The following is a 15,496-nucleotide window of genomic DNA, read 5'->3' on the forward strand; positions in this document are numbered from 1 at the left end:
GAACTCTACCCCACACCTGACCCTATACCTCGCCTCACCCTACACGGCGGAATGCAGACAGCCGGACACCTGTGTGAACACACCTGACACCTCTACCTCTCACCTGACCCAGCCCTGCCCCGCCCAGACAGCTGTGTGAATACACCTTACCCAGCCCAGCCCCGCCCACACAGCCACCTGTGTGATATACCTAATCTTACCTCCAGTCCACCTGACAGAAGACTGGTACAACCAGCCGGGGAGAAGGCTAGAATCAGACAGCAGGTCAAGAATCCCCTGAGCCTTTCATAGCCAGGATAATGGACAATGAAGAGGGAAACTAAGAAAACCTTGACCAGCAAACCAATGATTAATTTCTGAATTAGTTCAAATGTGGTTATGGTTAAGGGTTTGGTTAAGGTTAGATTTGGGCCACACCAAACTATGCTATCAGTTAGGTACAGATTGAGCCAATGATTTCTCTATGGGAGTCAGCCGTTGACGGACAATGAACAGGGTCTGTCCGTTTCATACATTTTTGGCAGTTTCGTAGAGTAGCATTGTTTAGTTGCTAGGTTGTTTCAAAAGTTCATGCCTGAATTCCACGCATCAAATCGGATAGTGATCTCATGGTTTGGTTTGGTGTGGCCAGGGCCTCGGTTGTCGGGCTGTTAATAAGATACAGGTCAGGAAAGTCCCTTTAGTCTCCCAATGAAGAAGTGCAGTATAGTGTCTGGGACAGACCCACTCACTTTGTGCCCTCTCTAATTGACAATAACATGAACTCTTGAAGTGAACACAATCATGTTGTGAATATATACATATTTGCTGAGATTTGCCTATTTTTGTTTTTAAAACTCACTTGTGTATTCTTGTTCAGCGGGCCATGTATCTCAGGCACAGCTGGGCAGATCTGTTGTTTGTGTATGTAAATATGATAGCGATAAAGTTATTTTGAGAGGACTGATATGTGTTGATAATGATGGTGGTGTTGGCTTTGCTCATACAAGGTTACAACCATCCAACTCTTCCACTGCTGATCACCATGTTCAGATATGTATTTCTATGGCAATAAATATTTAGACAGAAATTCAGCTGTCACTGCGTCATGATCTGATCCTATTGCAACAACTTTCACCCTTTGTACATAATTGTCATAAAACATATTTATAAAATGTAAAACACATTTACTAACAAAATACATCATTAAAAAGCTATATTCAGTGATTATGATATACATTTACTGTACTGAATCCTTAGTTGAGGAAACAATGTGGTCATAAAAATACATTTGACAGGTTGTGTGGTTGCGTGTATGTTTCAGAAGAAAACAAAGGCTATTCATTCTGAGTAGAACAATGGCATAACACACAATTAACACATGACAGGAGACCCACGCTTTGGGTGTTGTAATTCATACACAATGGAGACATTGTTGGACACTAGTTTCCATCGATGGGGTTTCACTTCTAGAATGTTCATTCAGCAGGACTACATACATTTACAAAAACACTACTTAAATCATGTAACAAAGTCAGAATCTAAATGTAAGAGTATGTCCTATTTAATTTGATCTTGGGGTGATTGATTGCAGAAATCATTTAGCAAAAAATACTAATTAATTACTATTAATTCATTTACAAACAAAAACTTCATGTTTAAAAGATCAGTTTTGCTTTTGAAATACAGGCGATCATTAATCTACACAACATATGTTTCATACATCAACGATAACTGCATTGAGAATCTACAGTCAACATATTTCTCAGTCAGACTGCCTCGGCCCCTCAGAGGAAGGGTCTTGTTGGTCAACCAGTCTCTGTCCTCCCTCTTTCTCTTTGCAGAGTCCAACATCTCCAGCTTTGTAGCACAGGCGTATGTGAGGGACGGCTGTCCTTCTAGCCCGCTTGTCATGTACCTGCAGAAGCGGCAAATGGCCGTGTGCATCTCTGGCCATCCCTTGCTGCTCCAGCCCAGGCTACCTCCTGGACCACTGGCCTGTTTCCACAGAGCCGGGCCTGGCTGTCTGGCTGCTCTGGTCCACACCGTGGCCATCTCTCTCTGGCTTGGTCTGGCAGGGTAGGGCAGGCCTCAACTTAGGCCCCACTGGCTCTGTTGAGTGTGTTGTAGTCCAGGGTGGCACGCTCACCCTCCGTCAGCAAAGTCAAGAACCCCTGGGGAACACAGAGACAGAGGGCTCGATTTTCAGCCGGTGCAAATCGGACGCAGGTACCGGTCGGTACTCATGACATTGAGAAGGTCAAGTGCCATCTGATGTGCTGAAAATTAGCACCCGCGTTTGCGCTATGACTGTTTTTTATGCCTTTAAAACATCCTGTACTAAGAACCTTCACTTCTCTCACTAACGTTGACAGTCTGAATGCTGAATTTAATAATAAATCGACCCTCTTATCCGTATGCAGTAGCAGAGATCTGAGACGATTGGATAGGTATAAGTAAACGATAACAGCTCCATCTTGCCTCTCTCTCACTCTCAGATCTACAGGGGTACGTAAGGGGATTTCAGCAATAGGCGCCAATAGAGCTAGCGGTTAGCGATATCGTCAGACATCCAGACCCAGACAGAGACTCACCAGTGCTTCCTAGGGCTGTTCCCAGCTGTCTGTCACCTTCTCTGGGACACTGAGTCTCCTCAGGCTCTGGAGGACAGTCTGTAGGGTCTCCCCTGGTTGGGTCAAACAACCACGGTCACACAGGGAAGCCACGACTCACGCAGTGAGGCAACGACACGCGCACACGCACACGCACACACACGCGCACACGCTATCTGTGATCATTTCACCTACCCAGCGTTTGTTCGTATGAATCCAGCTTTGTCATTAGTTCAGAGACACTGGTGGACTTCAAGCCTTCCCCACCTATTGGACGAGTAAGAGGAGAGAGTAACAGCCACTTGTTAAATGACATCTGGATGAGCTGAGGGAAGGTAATGATATTCCATGTCTGTTCCGTGTCATTTGCTTTAACGGAATGTTGCTGTAGTAATCAATGGCGACGTGTGAACATCAAACGGTCAGTCCAGCACAACCCAGCTGGCTTGTAGACTAACCCACCTTTCCCTCCAGTATCGCTGGCCGTCAGTTTGTCATCGTTGGTGATGTGAGGGCTGCCGTTGCCCTCGGTGCTGAGGTGAGACAGGAGCTCAGAGCGACAGCAGCGGGCCTTCTCCAGCATAGAGCTCACGTCCTGAGCTAGCCTGTGGTAGACCAGGAGAGCATGCGAATCAAATGGAGTCTTCACAAACATTCAGTGGATGGGGAATTCCAGACTCACTGATAATGCTTTTCAGATATGTACCTTTTTTTTTTTCTTTTTTTTTTGCAGAGGTCAGACCTCTGACCGAAATATATGAAGTATTGTAAGCATCCTTGAACTTCATCAAAAAAGTATTCTCAGTGTGTGAAGTTTTTTTTATTTTTTTTATTTCTACGAACCTGTGGTTATCAACCAGCTCGGTGTGCACCCTTCTCCAGGCCATCTTGTCCTCCATCAGACATCCCTCCATCACAGTCCTCAGTTCCTTCTCCTGGGACACCTGGCCCTGCAGGCTCTCCACCTCCTCGCACCGCTACAGTAGGGTAGGGAGAGAAGAGAGGGATGATGGAGGAGGAGGGAAATTAAGAATAACTTGGTTGAAGCATAGATGTACAGTATATGGGTCAAAGTTAGCATATCCATTTTGTCTTCACCTCCTCGCTCTCAGAAGAGAAGGAAAAAAAAGGGGGGGGATAGAGGAGAGCGAGGAACAGTTAAGGCTAGCTTGACTGTAGAAGAGGTGCATCTCACCTTGTGGAGATGAATGGCCTGTAAAGCAGTAGTGTTAGCCAGGCATAGTTAGCTTAGCATAGTTACCTTGTGCAGCTGGATGGCCATCTCCTGCATCTCAGCCTCCAGCTGGTCAGCGTAAGCCTGCTCCAGGGCATCGCTGGGAGGACGGGCACTACTGTGCCAACGGGCGATCGCTGATGTCATCTTACGCTTGGGCCCAAACAGCCTGCGGGGGAGAGAACATACAGTCATTCAGACCAGAGGCAGAAGGCTTATTACTCTATGGAGCCCAGATAAGAGTTAATTGGCCTATGATGTCTAAGAGGCTATTTTTTTTAACGCAAAGCCAATGCTCCTAAAATCTATGAGGGAAATTGAGCAACTGTACACTTAGGAGAGAAGGGTACAGGAAACGAATTAAGTATATATATATATTCAGTATACTACATCTAATATGCACTGTGGGGGATATATTCATGTGAATTATTGTTGCCTGTACTGTACCTCAGGGATGTATAAAGTTGTATTGAATAGAGTAAAGCGACGTACGTGATTCCCACTTCCTTGAGGTCGTTCTCTGTCAGGGTGAGGAAGATCCTCAGGTCAATATCCTGTTCCTCCAGCAGCGGGAGGTATTTGGAGAAGCCGATCTGCTCCAGGAACTCTGCCAGGTCCTACAACAGGCCAGGGAGCAAAGGGCAAATGTCAGTTCCGAAACCAATGCGGTGCAGTAGAACTGAGAGAATGGAATATGTGTACATCAGGGAAGGCTGATGGAGGTAGATATCGCAGGAGGGGCTCGTTGTGATGGTGTGATGTATGGTTGGTGAGCCAACGCTGCCACCTGCCTTGGGACCTGCGTAGGAGGGAGGGAGACCAGCAACAGGCGAGCGTATCCCGCAGTCCCCTGTGCCGCCGGGCGCCTGCGGCACCACGTCATTGCTGATGTGGCGACCCTTGCCTTTAGGGTGGTGGCCCTTGTTGGCACGGCGGGAGCTGCTCTCTTTGGCCTGGTCCGAGTCCTGAGGGACAGAGGTGTGGTGTCTAGGTGTTATTGTGGTGGTGGTGGTGGGGGGACAACACTTCTTGTTGGAAACACAGTTGTGATCATTTCAAATCGACCCTTCTCCCAACATGATGATCATGATGATGTGTTACCTTGTTGGTCTCCAGTGATCCTTCGCAGCTGAGTCCTACAGTATGACCAGTGTGTGTGTGTGTGTGTGTGCTACCTCGTTGCTCTCCAGCGACCCCTCGCGGCTGAGTCCAATGATGCGGGGGAGACCCTCACTGCTGCTGCTGCTGCTCCTCATGGTGGGCATGTCGTTGTCAAAGAACGGGCTCTCATCTACAGGCAGACACAGGGTTGGAAATGGACTAGTCCCATCAACAGCAAAACACACCCTTCTTGTAGTTTAGTTCATAGATTATAGTGGCTAGAGAATAGTGGCTATGGATAGCAGGGGAGGCTGGTGGAGGTAGAAATCGGAGGACAGGCTCATTGTGATGCATGTAATGGAATGAAGAATTTGTTTTATTTTTTTGCATTCCTCATTCCGTTCCATGCATTGGCTGTGGATAGAGACAAGAAGATATGATGGTGACGCTCGTTAAGAATATGCAGAAGCAGAACACCAGAGAGGTCCCCAGGCTATCTATTCTTACTATCTTCCTCTCATCCATGTACGCTTCTCTACCATATTTCCAAATAAGTGAACAGGGGGAAAACAGGCTCTTGTGTCCCTGCACACCTCGGCTGCTGTTGCTCTGGCCATCCAGCTCGTTGATGGGCGACGTGACGTCACGGTAACAGATGCCCTCACTCTGCTCCCCGGCAGCCACGTCAGGGAACGTCATGTACCCCGGGGGCGCCACCGCCGGCTCTGCACAGGGACCAATGGGAAGCCAAAACAGGGATGAATAATTAGAAGATGCTAAGAGTCACAGAGTCTAAATAAGTGAATCTAAATAAGTAGCTTTCTCACACAAGGTTTAACATAGTGGTTCTTAACCCGGTCTGCTGGGAAATCAGAGCCATTCCACATATTTGTTTGGTCCCACACACCTGATGAACTAATGAAGTGCTTGGTGCTCAGTTGACAAGATGAATTAGGTGTGCTGGTGATGGGGATGGAAAGAGGAAATATGTGGAATGGCTTCGGGTCTCCTGAGGACTGGGTTGATAAATCAACATAACTACATCTGTCATATAATCCTCTGTGGGACCCAGTTTGCAGGTGCACAAATTGGTCAAATTGGGGCAAAGTCGGCCATCTTTACCTTAATATTCCGGATGAGACACAATGAGAAATCATCCGATGGGAGTCTAGCGTTACCATGATATGCAATGCTTTTTCAGACTGTCTACAAAAACACTGATTGAATAATTAGTTCTCACAACCATTGTTAAAATCAAGCTACAATAAAAATCATACTGTAGAGTATTCTGAGTAAGGTATTTTTATCTAATGAGGGCCTTGTATGAAGCACTAAAGGCTTTCTAACAGAGAGAGGTCACCCAGGTAGAGCCTACCTACCACTGTGTTTGCTGGGGCCTCCCACCCTGAACTTGGCGATGGCTTGGGGTCCGTCGTGGATGCTGGGGCCTTTAGCTCGGCTGCTGCGACTCAGACGACTCAGTCTAGGGGGGGCGCTGTCAGAGTCCTCAGACGAGCTCAGGTCCTCAAAGTGGCCTGGGGTGGGGGGGGGGGGTTGGGGGGCAACATGGGAGGGTTGAGAAAATGAAGTCATGTAAGCTCAATATTTGCTGCCCCCAACTTTTAATCAAGTTGTAGTGCAGTGGAAGCTGGTGGAGGAAGAAATAGGAGGACACAATACCATTCCTCATCCCATTACATGATTTACTATGAGCCCATCCTCCAATTTCTGCCTCCACTGGTCTGCTAACTCTACCTGCTTTGGTCTTAGGAGAGCGGATGTCGATAAGGCTGGCGATCTTGGTGTAGCCGTACAGCATAGCCAGGGCACGGGCCGTCTCTCCTTTGGTGTTCCTCTCATCTACCTTGACCCCCTGAGAGAGAGAGAGAGAGAGAGAGAGAGAGAGAAAGAGAGAGAGAACACACACACACACACACACACGTTATTCCTCCGTTGTCAGGTTTACATCAGTTACACCTGCAGAGCAGTCTCTTACATCCACAATTGGCAGGTATATAATAATACATTCTCTATACAACGCTTTTCATTTATTTACAAGATTAACAATATCCGACTCACGTGGTTGAGGAGGTACTGCACGATGATCTCATGTCCAGAAGCAGCAGCCTCCATCAGTGGAGTGAAGCCGGACGCTGGCTCTCTGAGGAAGGACAACCGTCTCAAGGACAACTAGCATATATATGTCCCATTGTCATTCGAGGCTATGCCAAGTCAATTAACTTTCACTGTAGAGCACTGATCTTCCTTATATTTCACAAAGACGAAGAGACAGACACTATTATGGTGCGATTATGACCTTCTCTAGAAACAACCCCGGGCTTCTTCTCCATAGACACTTATGTATATACCTGAAAGGATCTACTATGGGTTAAGCCATCTGATCGGCCAGATGGAGTCTTCCAACATCTTGCTTGTACCTATCCGATCCTTTCAGATCTGCACAAGTGTCTAGGGAGTTTAGGGGCTTGGGGGTTGTTTGTGGACAGAGCCCTTTGCTATGAGTTTGAGGAAGGAGACTCACTTGACGTTGGCATTAGCGTTGTTGTCTAGCAGGAACTTCACCATCTGCTGGTGGCCTGTGGCGGTGCAGTGGAGCAGGGCGGTCCAGCCTCGGCAGTCCTTCAGCTCCAGCTCCGCACCTTGCTTTGGGGAGGGACGACAACTAAGAACCTTATATATGCATTTTATCTATTTCATTTTATTATAAGCTTATACATATTGTGTTTGACATGTGTATGTATTGTATGCATGTATGTGTTCATGTGTATGTTTTGTACAGCTTTACATACAATTGCCTAATGTCGGGGCAATAAAGCTCTACTGAACTTGAACATGAAGCAGAATACAAAGTGACACTAGCACCAGGGGAGGCTGGTGGAGGTAGAAATTAGAGGACGGGCTCATTGTAATGCATGGAGTAGATACCATTCCTCATTAGGTTCCATGCATTACAATGAGCCCGTTCTCCGATTTCTACCTCTACCAGCCTCCCCGACTAGCACTATGGCCACATCTTCAGGACCGGTGGCAAGAGTAGCATCGAGATAATGTGAGAAAAGAGAGAGAGTCTGACCTGCAGGAGGAAGTATGCTATGCTCTCATTGCCACAGCTGGCTGCCAGCATCAGAGGTGTGAGACCTTTAGCGGTGGTGGCATTTACGTTCACCCCCGCCTCCAGCAACAAGTTAGCGATGTTGTCATGGCCAATATAAGAGGCATACATCAGAGGGGTCCAGCCACCTACGTTCTTCCTGTCCAGGTCAACTTCTCCTCTGGAAAGACATCACACGTTTTACAATGGAATGGAATAAAATAGAATATAATAAAAGAGAATAGACCACAGTAGAGTAGTGTAGTGTAGAATATAATAATTCCGGTGATGAATCAATAAATGTAAATATAGGCATAGTGTGTGACAATCTCCAAAACAGCAAAAATAAATATAATAACTTCCTCACCTTTTAATGCACTCTGTTACCACATCATACTGGCCGATAGAGCAGGCGGTGTGTAGGTCCAGCGGGACATCTAGTTCCTCGGGTCGGACCGGAGTGTCACCCAGCCATAGAGAGAGGCTGGCACCAAGTTGCTCAGACTCACTCGCCTCATCGCTCAACTCCGACATCTTGGCTTACCTCACCTCTGCTTCTCTCCACTCACTCAGCTGGAACCTGCATACACAGGAGGGGGGACAGGGAGGGGGAGGAGGGGGAGGAGGAGGGGTGACGACGGAATTATTGGAACACATTTTATTGTGATCTCTGTGGGGTGACCCGGAGGGTGATGATGCAAGCAGTGCAGCCCCAAATGCAATAATACAGGAGAAAGTACTGCATCGATAAATAGTGTCAAATGTCATTGGAGTGAATCAATGTTCACGCAAACTTTGGCTTGGCAGCTAACTTTCTAACGACGTTGAACACAACAAGTATTCCGGATAGTAAATGAATGTATCGATGACACTGTTGTGGTGGGGCTCAACATTTTTTGTCTAAACATGTATCGTTTGCTTACTGTAGCTAGCCAGTTAGCAATTAGCTCCTACGCAACTTTATTGGAAAGCTAACTAGCTGAAAGTTAATAGCAAGTTTCAAGAAGATCTGGTAATTTGCTAGAACAAAAAACATATATGCAGAAACAGTTTTGGATATTAAAACTTACTGTACCAGCTTGTTATTTCGTGTTTTGCAAAGTTGCCGAGTCTTCCAGTCTGCGCTCCTGTTTGCTTGTGTTACAATGAAATTTGCACGGGTATGTGTCCTAAGTGTTTTGAGTTTTGAGAGGTGGCTGGTATTTGTAGTCATTCATCTTTGAGCAAAATATTATCCAGAACCTAAACATTTGTGTTGAACCAGTGGTATTTCAGGGTTGCCTACATATTTTTTGTTCATGTATACTTTCAGAACAGACTTCAATGAAACTATTTGGTTTGGTTGTCTGTTATTTCCATTTGATCAACTTCAACAATAATTCAGAAGAAGTCAAATAAAACAAATTACTTTATTGAGACTCATTACATTGTAAATTGCGACATGCATACAATCCACAACGTAAGACGTAAAAAGGAACATTCCAGGTTCCTCCCTGTAGTTTTCCAGTTTTCTCAAATCAGAGAAAATTGAAGCAGAACTCCTGCTTAGCAGGAGTGAAGACAAACGCTGAAGTGTCCTCCTGGCTCTGTACACCTGTGTTTGCATTCGGAGACAGAGTCTGTGTTTCCAAGGTTTCTGGTTGACTCTGTGGCTGTGTGGCTGTTTTCTGAGGTAGAGTCTGTCTTTGGCATTCTGCTTTCCTGTGAAAAACAGATTTCTTGGCAGCAGCAGCAGTATCGGACACTGTTTTCACCTGAGCTGCTGTCATGGCTGTGAGTAGGGGAGAAGAGAACAATGAGTTATCAAACAGATTAACATCGGTCTTTCTTCAGGCTTTATCGCTCATCACTGGACCATGGCCTTGTCTCTGGTCTAATATCCATAGCTTAGTGTCTGTTTATTGCCCTGGGCCTGGTCCCATTTCTAACTGTTATGTGTTTTGCTGTACCCTCATCAGGGAAGGCTGGTGGAGGTAGAAATCGGAGGACTGGCTCATTGTAATGCATGGGATGGAATGAGGAATGGTATCAAACATGCATTACAATGAGCCCGTCCTCCTATTTCTACCTCCACCAGCCTCATGACTGTTTTGTACGAATCCCTCTTTGTCGCAGTCTCTACTCACCAGCCTGAATGAGTTTGAACTGCTTGTCCTTCTCCTCCTCCATTTTCTTCCTGTAGTCTCCAGACATGGCTCTCATCACCTGCCTCTTTTTGGCCAGGGGGGCCTTGGAGCTGCGCAGGGTCCTCAAGGCACGGGACGCCTCCTCTTCTATACATAAAAACACAGGATGATAATAACTGATTCAACCATAAACTATTCCAAACATGTGGGTCCAATTAAAACACCCAACAGTAATCAATATGTTTAGGCCTTTTCATGAACATTGTTTATGACAGTATTTCTAAACCAACCGTGTGCAGTTGTTTTATATATGGACATAAGTACCCACTCTGTTTTGGTGTTCCCTTCTGGGTCCTCATGCCCAGCTCCAGCTGCTCAATGCACCAGTCCAGCTCTCTTTTCAGCTGCTGCTCTGCCGACTAAAAAAAATACAACCAGATATACACTAACATACTACATCAGACACACATTTAGGGGCGGTTTCCCAAACACAGATTAAGTCTAGCCTTAGACTAAATCACACTTTAAAAGGTAATTCTCCATTGAGAATGTTTAGTCAAGGACTAGGTTTAAGCTAGGTCCAGGAAACCTGCCCTTCGTCTAGCATCTCAAACTCTGTGTCCCTGAATCCCAAATGGACCCCTAGTTTCTAACCCTGGTGCACTTGTGTAGACCTGAAAGGATTGGATAGTTGTAAACAATATTGTGGTTGGCTCCTTCTTGCCCTCTGATGGCAAAACAACAGGTGGCATTTTCACCATATTGTTTACACCTATCCAACCCCCCTAGGGATCCACCTGGGAGTATTGTTTAGTCATTCAATCACACAATTAAAGCTTCCACTGACACCTACCAGCACTGTGCCGTCATCGCCATGACTTGCCACTGTCACTGTGGAGCCTGTCACCTGTTTCTGTGGCCCTTCAGTCCCCTCTGGGACTTTCTTCTTCTGGCCTGACTTCTTCTTCTTCTTGGCTTTAGAGGAGGCCGGTGCCTCAGATGTTTGACTGACATTTGTTTCCTTCTGAGGATTTTCCTTTTTGGTATCTTTCTGGGTGCCTGGGGCAACTGCGGCCTCTGAGGGGGCTGTTGGGGGTGTGACAGTCTCGCTCTTCATCTCGCCTGCTGTATCTGCAGGAATTTGGAAGTTGAACGCGAAACCGGAACCCTGTCCTACAGTTGATCCTCCGGACTGGGCAGTTTGGGGTTTCTCAGGTTCCTCCTTTACTGCTGGTGGCATTCCCTCAGGGAAGAAGTTGAAGGTAAAGGAGTTGTTGCTGCGTTTCCAGCCGTCTGGTTTCTCTGCTGCTCCACTGTGGGGGTTCTGGTTGCCTGGGACAGCTGCTGAGTTATTCACCTGGGGCTTCTGGATATCTGCTCCAGACAATAACAAACACAGCTTAACTTGTTGTCTTCCTTTCTCTAGCACTGTGACTGCCGATGGCACTTGTTCTTATCGAAGGTTTTATTTTTTTAAGTGTCATTCACTGGAGGCCCACTATCTGCTCCAACCTCCAAACAATAACAAACACAGACAGATATGCACAGTGCATGTCCATTATGACATTTTACATGACCAGATTCAGCACCCAATGAAATAGCAGGATACAGAGGTATTTAAAAGAGCTTGATGTGATGATGTCATAAGTCTTACATTACCTATACTTAGTATCCTGTGCTCTGTCATAGTGGTCCACTTAGCACTGGCGGTTTCCAGGAGTCAACTCTAAAAACATTGATAGGACTGTTGTTTCAGATGTAGTTAGCTGCAAAGAAGACGAGAAAAATACATGTAGCGTCAGAATCCAATTTAGTTTTTCTCGACAAATAGTAAGTGTCAGTACAGTGACACTAACTAACATAGCCCTTTTGAAAAGAGATTCTTTGTTACTAGTCTGCAGTGAAAGGTGCTAACTTGACAGATGATCAGAACACTGACTGCTTTAGGACGTTTATGGCTACTAAATTAATGTTAATTTACCCTTGAAAATTGATTACACGCAGCGAAATTATATTTGTTGTTCGGACTTGAGTAGAATTTTGACAGGCATGCCCAAATGTAGAAGTACAGTCTGCCTAATTCCGACCGGGCAATGTTTCCTTCCGCATTGAGTTCCGCCTTTGAAATATCATCATTATTGCCCTAAATACACAATTGTAATGGGAGAAGTTATGAAGAGTCGCTTTTTTATCAATAATACCAAACACTATGAGGGAAAATGCAGATGTATTATTTATTTTCTTCGAATATCCCCTTGGTGCTCGATCGAAGGTGTTGAAAAGCAGACCGTCCGTTATTTCTCTTTCAGATAACTTTACTATCATCACTACACTATCAACCTCTCAAACATGTCATCTGTTATTATTGTTTGATGGAAATTGTATTAAATTTGTAAATAAGATTTCGCTTTATAGTGCGTAATTTATGTTTGGCCAATGTTAAAGCTTTGAGTATATGGCTTTGACCAATGGAAAACGTTCGTGGGCTGGTCTTCGACTAAGACGCGTCATAAAAAGTATAAATAGCGTACGCTCGTCTTCAATTTTAGAATTTTACGAACGTCGAGAAGGAAGATCAACGACATTGTAAACTTATTTTTTTTTTAAATAGTTTTTGTTATCGGAGGTGAGCAAGTCTATTATTAATTTGCTTATAACGATTGTTTATTAATAAGTCTGTTTTCACAGCCTTTACTAATTGAAATGGCTCATTAGGGTAGCTAGTTAGCTTTAGCTTATTTACACAGGGTGTTGTGACCAGCTTAGGCCAGCATTTTCCTATTTTGTTGTTTGCCAACAGTAGCAGCTTGCTAGTTAGCTAATTAGTCTGATATTTTAGTCGGTGGTGTTCTTTGCATATTAATTATGCGTTTTGTAATTGTAGCTGTGATATTCAATGCGTTTCGTTTTGGCTACACTTCGACCAGATAGCAATATATCGGTCGTAGGGTTGGCACTCGCAGACAGAAGAGAACAGTTCAAAATGGCAAATATTGCTGGTGTAGCTAGACGCCATGTTACAAATAGCTACATTGAAGAAGATGAAAAACGAAACGTGTCTGTTGCATCGCATGTAATGGTGGCATGATTTGTTACTGTGTTGGCCACAGATCGTCGTTTCTGAGTACAATTTAGCCATGTTACTATGATTTGTCTGGAACATGCAAGTCTTTATAGATTTGTTTGCTATTTAGCTAACGCTATATTTACACATTGGCACTGTTTAGCAAGCCTGGACATGATCCGCTTAAGCCGCTGGCGCTGTTTCTAGGCAGCTAGATGGAGCCCCATCCAAAATGTAACCATTCTCCACTTTGTAGCTCGCGTGTCAAATCAAATGTTAACCTACGGTGTTGATTTATTTTAACGGGCGGTAGGTTTTATTTAGAGACAACTAGCTGGTGAGAGTTCGGACGAGAATACGGTTTTCTCCCTTGTTTTGAACTTTGTTTTGCCTCGGCTATAGCTTCTTGGCGCCATTAGCATAGCTGTAAAGCTAGCGACATGTCTGTTTCTCTCATTTGAATGTGTGGAGGTGCATTGACAATTAACCATTATATTTGGACTGAGTAATTATTATTTTTTACATGTAATTTGTTGACCTTGGTCAAGCAGACTGTAGGTTAAGGGGCGCAGGGGCGTCTTGACTTAAAATGAACTTGTGCTGAATCTAATGTATTTCTTCATCCATAATTTGTGATTTTCAGACAAATTAACCAGTGAACCATGGCTCGTACCAAGCAGACCGCTCGTAAGTCCACTGGAGGAAAGGCGCCCAGGAAACAGCTGGCCACTAAGGCTGCAAGGAAAAGCGCGCCCTCTACCGGCGGAGTGAAGAAGCCCCACAGATACAGGTAATTCTTATCACCTGGACCTTGCCTTTTATAGTGTTATTGCATGTTGATCATGTATTCGTCTTCCTAGGTGTACAGTAGTGAACTCCCTCACATGGACTCAAAAGCGTAGACATGTTGGCATTGGCAGGCATCATACACCAGTCGTATGCTTTAACATTTGTGGGACAGCGCTGTTCATGGGAAATTGTATTAAAACATTTATAAATTGGGAGGCAGCATGTGCAACAGTCCTGGTTAAATGCTTTAAGCCAAAACCTGTTGTGTTGATTGTAATATTTCCTGTTTGTTTTAAGGCCTGGAACCGTTGCTCTGCGTGAGATCCGTCGGTACCAGAAGTCCACTGAGCTGTTGATCCGTAAGCTGCCCTTCCAGCGTCTGGTGAGGGAAATCGCCCAGGACTTCAAGACTGACCTCCGCTTCCAGAGTGCAGCCATTGGCGCTCTCCAGGTGAGCTGACACGATTGACTAGAATGCGGTGTAGTACTAGTGTGGATTTTGGAACGCTACTTGTCTTGGATTGGATGTGTACGTTGGTGCTAATTTGGCCACTGAAAGGAGTTGTGACGCTGCACGAGAAGGATATTTAGCATTTGGAAGTGTAATTGCTGCCCCTAGAATAAATATTTCAGATGGTTAGGTGTGCAAGACATTTCTTTGAGCTTGCTTTGACATGGTTTCTTGTCCCCTCACAGGAAGCCAGTGAGGCGTACCTTGTCGGCCTGTTTGAGGACACTAACCTGTGTGCCATCCACGCCAAGAGGGTTACCATCATGCCCAAGGACATCCAGCTGGCCAGGCGAATCAGAGGAGAGCGTGCATAAAAAAAAGAACCTGAACAATTTTTTGAATTCAAATCTTTTGAGGGGGGGCAGGGCGGGGATGGCTGGGGCTGTGTTTTCTCTGAACTATTGAGTTACTATGTCGTAGTTTTTAAATTCATTTATTTTGTAATTGTCTCATTGGTAGGATTATAAGAGCTTGTTGTGGTTTATAAAATGGAAAAGTAGCAATGTGTCATGCAAAACATTCCTAACCTCAGGTTTTGAAAGTCTTTGTATTTTAGAATTTGTTATACCTTCAGGTCCATTGTTCTGTAGCATGCATGCATCATATGGAGTAGAACTTGTTTTTTTTATCGCATTGTGGCCATTTGTTGTAAATAAAACTTTCCACTACCTCGATTTGACTCCATTGCTTGTTTAATGACTAGTCCTGGTTTACTTAAAATTAATTGTCTATACAGTGCAAGTGATCTTGTGGGTGTCTGTCCTTGTCCCACACTGTCCAGCTCTAAACTGTTTGGACTGAAGTTAGAATTTCTCTTACTCTGGCAACTTGGATTTCAGATCTAGAGTGTTACATTTCTGTAGTCAAGCCTCACCTTCTATTTCCAAGTAGGAGAAATGCATGAACATGACTTCTTCAATCCTCATTCCTTATGAGGCATTGCCTGAGTTCCTCTACATCTTTCTGTT

The 15,496-nt window shown here is 45.0% G+C and overlaps 3 protein-coding genes across 4 annotated transcripts; 1 reads left to right on the forward strand and 2 right to left on the reverse strand.

The window, feature by feature from the left end:
- Positions 1 to 89: 89 nt before the first annotated feature.
- On the reverse strand, positions 90 to 9,175 carry anks3 (ankyrin repeat and sterile alpha motif domain containing 3). Of its 2 annotated transcripts, XM_083687040.1 has the most exons (17): positions 9,109 to 9,175; positions 8,406 to 8,618; positions 8,021 to 8,219; positions 7,469 to 7,590; positions 7,006 to 7,087; positions 6,682 to 6,799; positions 6,306 to 6,461; positions 5,520 to 5,651; positions 5,001 to 5,116; positions 4,617 to 4,790; positions 4,318 to 4,442; positions 3,853 to 3,994; positions 3,435 to 3,568; positions 3,054 to 3,196; positions 2,787 to 2,858; positions 2,574 to 2,665; positions 90 to 2,153 (listed from the first exon to the last, which is right to left on the reverse strand). In XM_083687040.1, the coding sequence occupies exons 2-16, from the start codon at positions 8,570 to 8,572 to the stop codon at positions 2,583 to 2,585; spliced, it is 1,965 nt and encodes a 654-aa protein (XP_083543166.1). In that variant the 5' UTR covers positions 8,573 to 8,618; positions 9,109 to 9,175; the 3' UTR covers positions 90 to 2,153; positions 2,574 to 2,582. The 2 variants fall into 2 exon arrangements, with proteins under 2 accessions (XP_083543166.1, XP_083543167.1); XM_083687041.1 differs by lacking the exons at positions 8,406 to 8,618; positions 9,109 to 9,175 and having other exon boundaries at positions 7,469 to 7,586; positions 8,021 to 8,160.
- A 311-nt stretch (positions 9,176 to 9,486) lies between these two features.
- cUnh8orf33 (chromosome Un C8orf33 homolog) lies at positions 9,487 to 12,240 on the reverse strand. Its single transcript, XM_083688051.1, has 6 exons — positions 12,146 to 12,240; positions 11,824 to 11,930; positions 11,018 to 11,538; positions 10,493 to 10,583; positions 10,165 to 10,311; positions 9,487 to 9,809 (listed from the first exon to the last, which is right to left on the reverse strand). Exons 2-6 carry the CDS (start codon positions 11,849 to 11,851, stop codon positions 9,556 to 9,558), a joined length of 1,041 nt encoding a protein of 346 aa, XP_083544177.1. The 5' UTR covers positions 11,852 to 11,930; positions 12,146 to 12,240; the 3' UTR covers positions 9,487 to 9,555.
- Positions 12,241 to 12,719: 479 nt separating this feature from the next.
- On the forward strand, positions 12,720 to 15,202 carry h3f3d (H3 histone, family 3D). The gene is made up of 4 exons (XM_083687078.1): positions 12,720 to 12,790; positions 13,872 to 14,018; positions 14,315 to 14,468; positions 14,714 to 15,202. The coding sequence occupies exons 2-4, from the start codon at positions 13,891 to 13,893 to the stop codon at positions 14,840 to 14,842; spliced, it is 411 nt and encodes a 136-aa protein (XP_083543204.1). The 5' UTR covers positions 12,720 to 12,790; positions 13,872 to 13,890; the 3' UTR covers positions 14,843 to 15,202.
- Positions 15,203 to 15,496: the final 294 nt, after the last annotated feature.

The sequence above is a fragment of the Argentina silus genome (assembly GCF_951799395.1).
Source record: "Argentina silus genome assembly, chromosome: 16".
Lineage (NCBI taxonomy): Eukaryota > Metazoa > Chordata > Actinopteri > Argentiniformes > Argentinidae > Argentina > Argentina silus.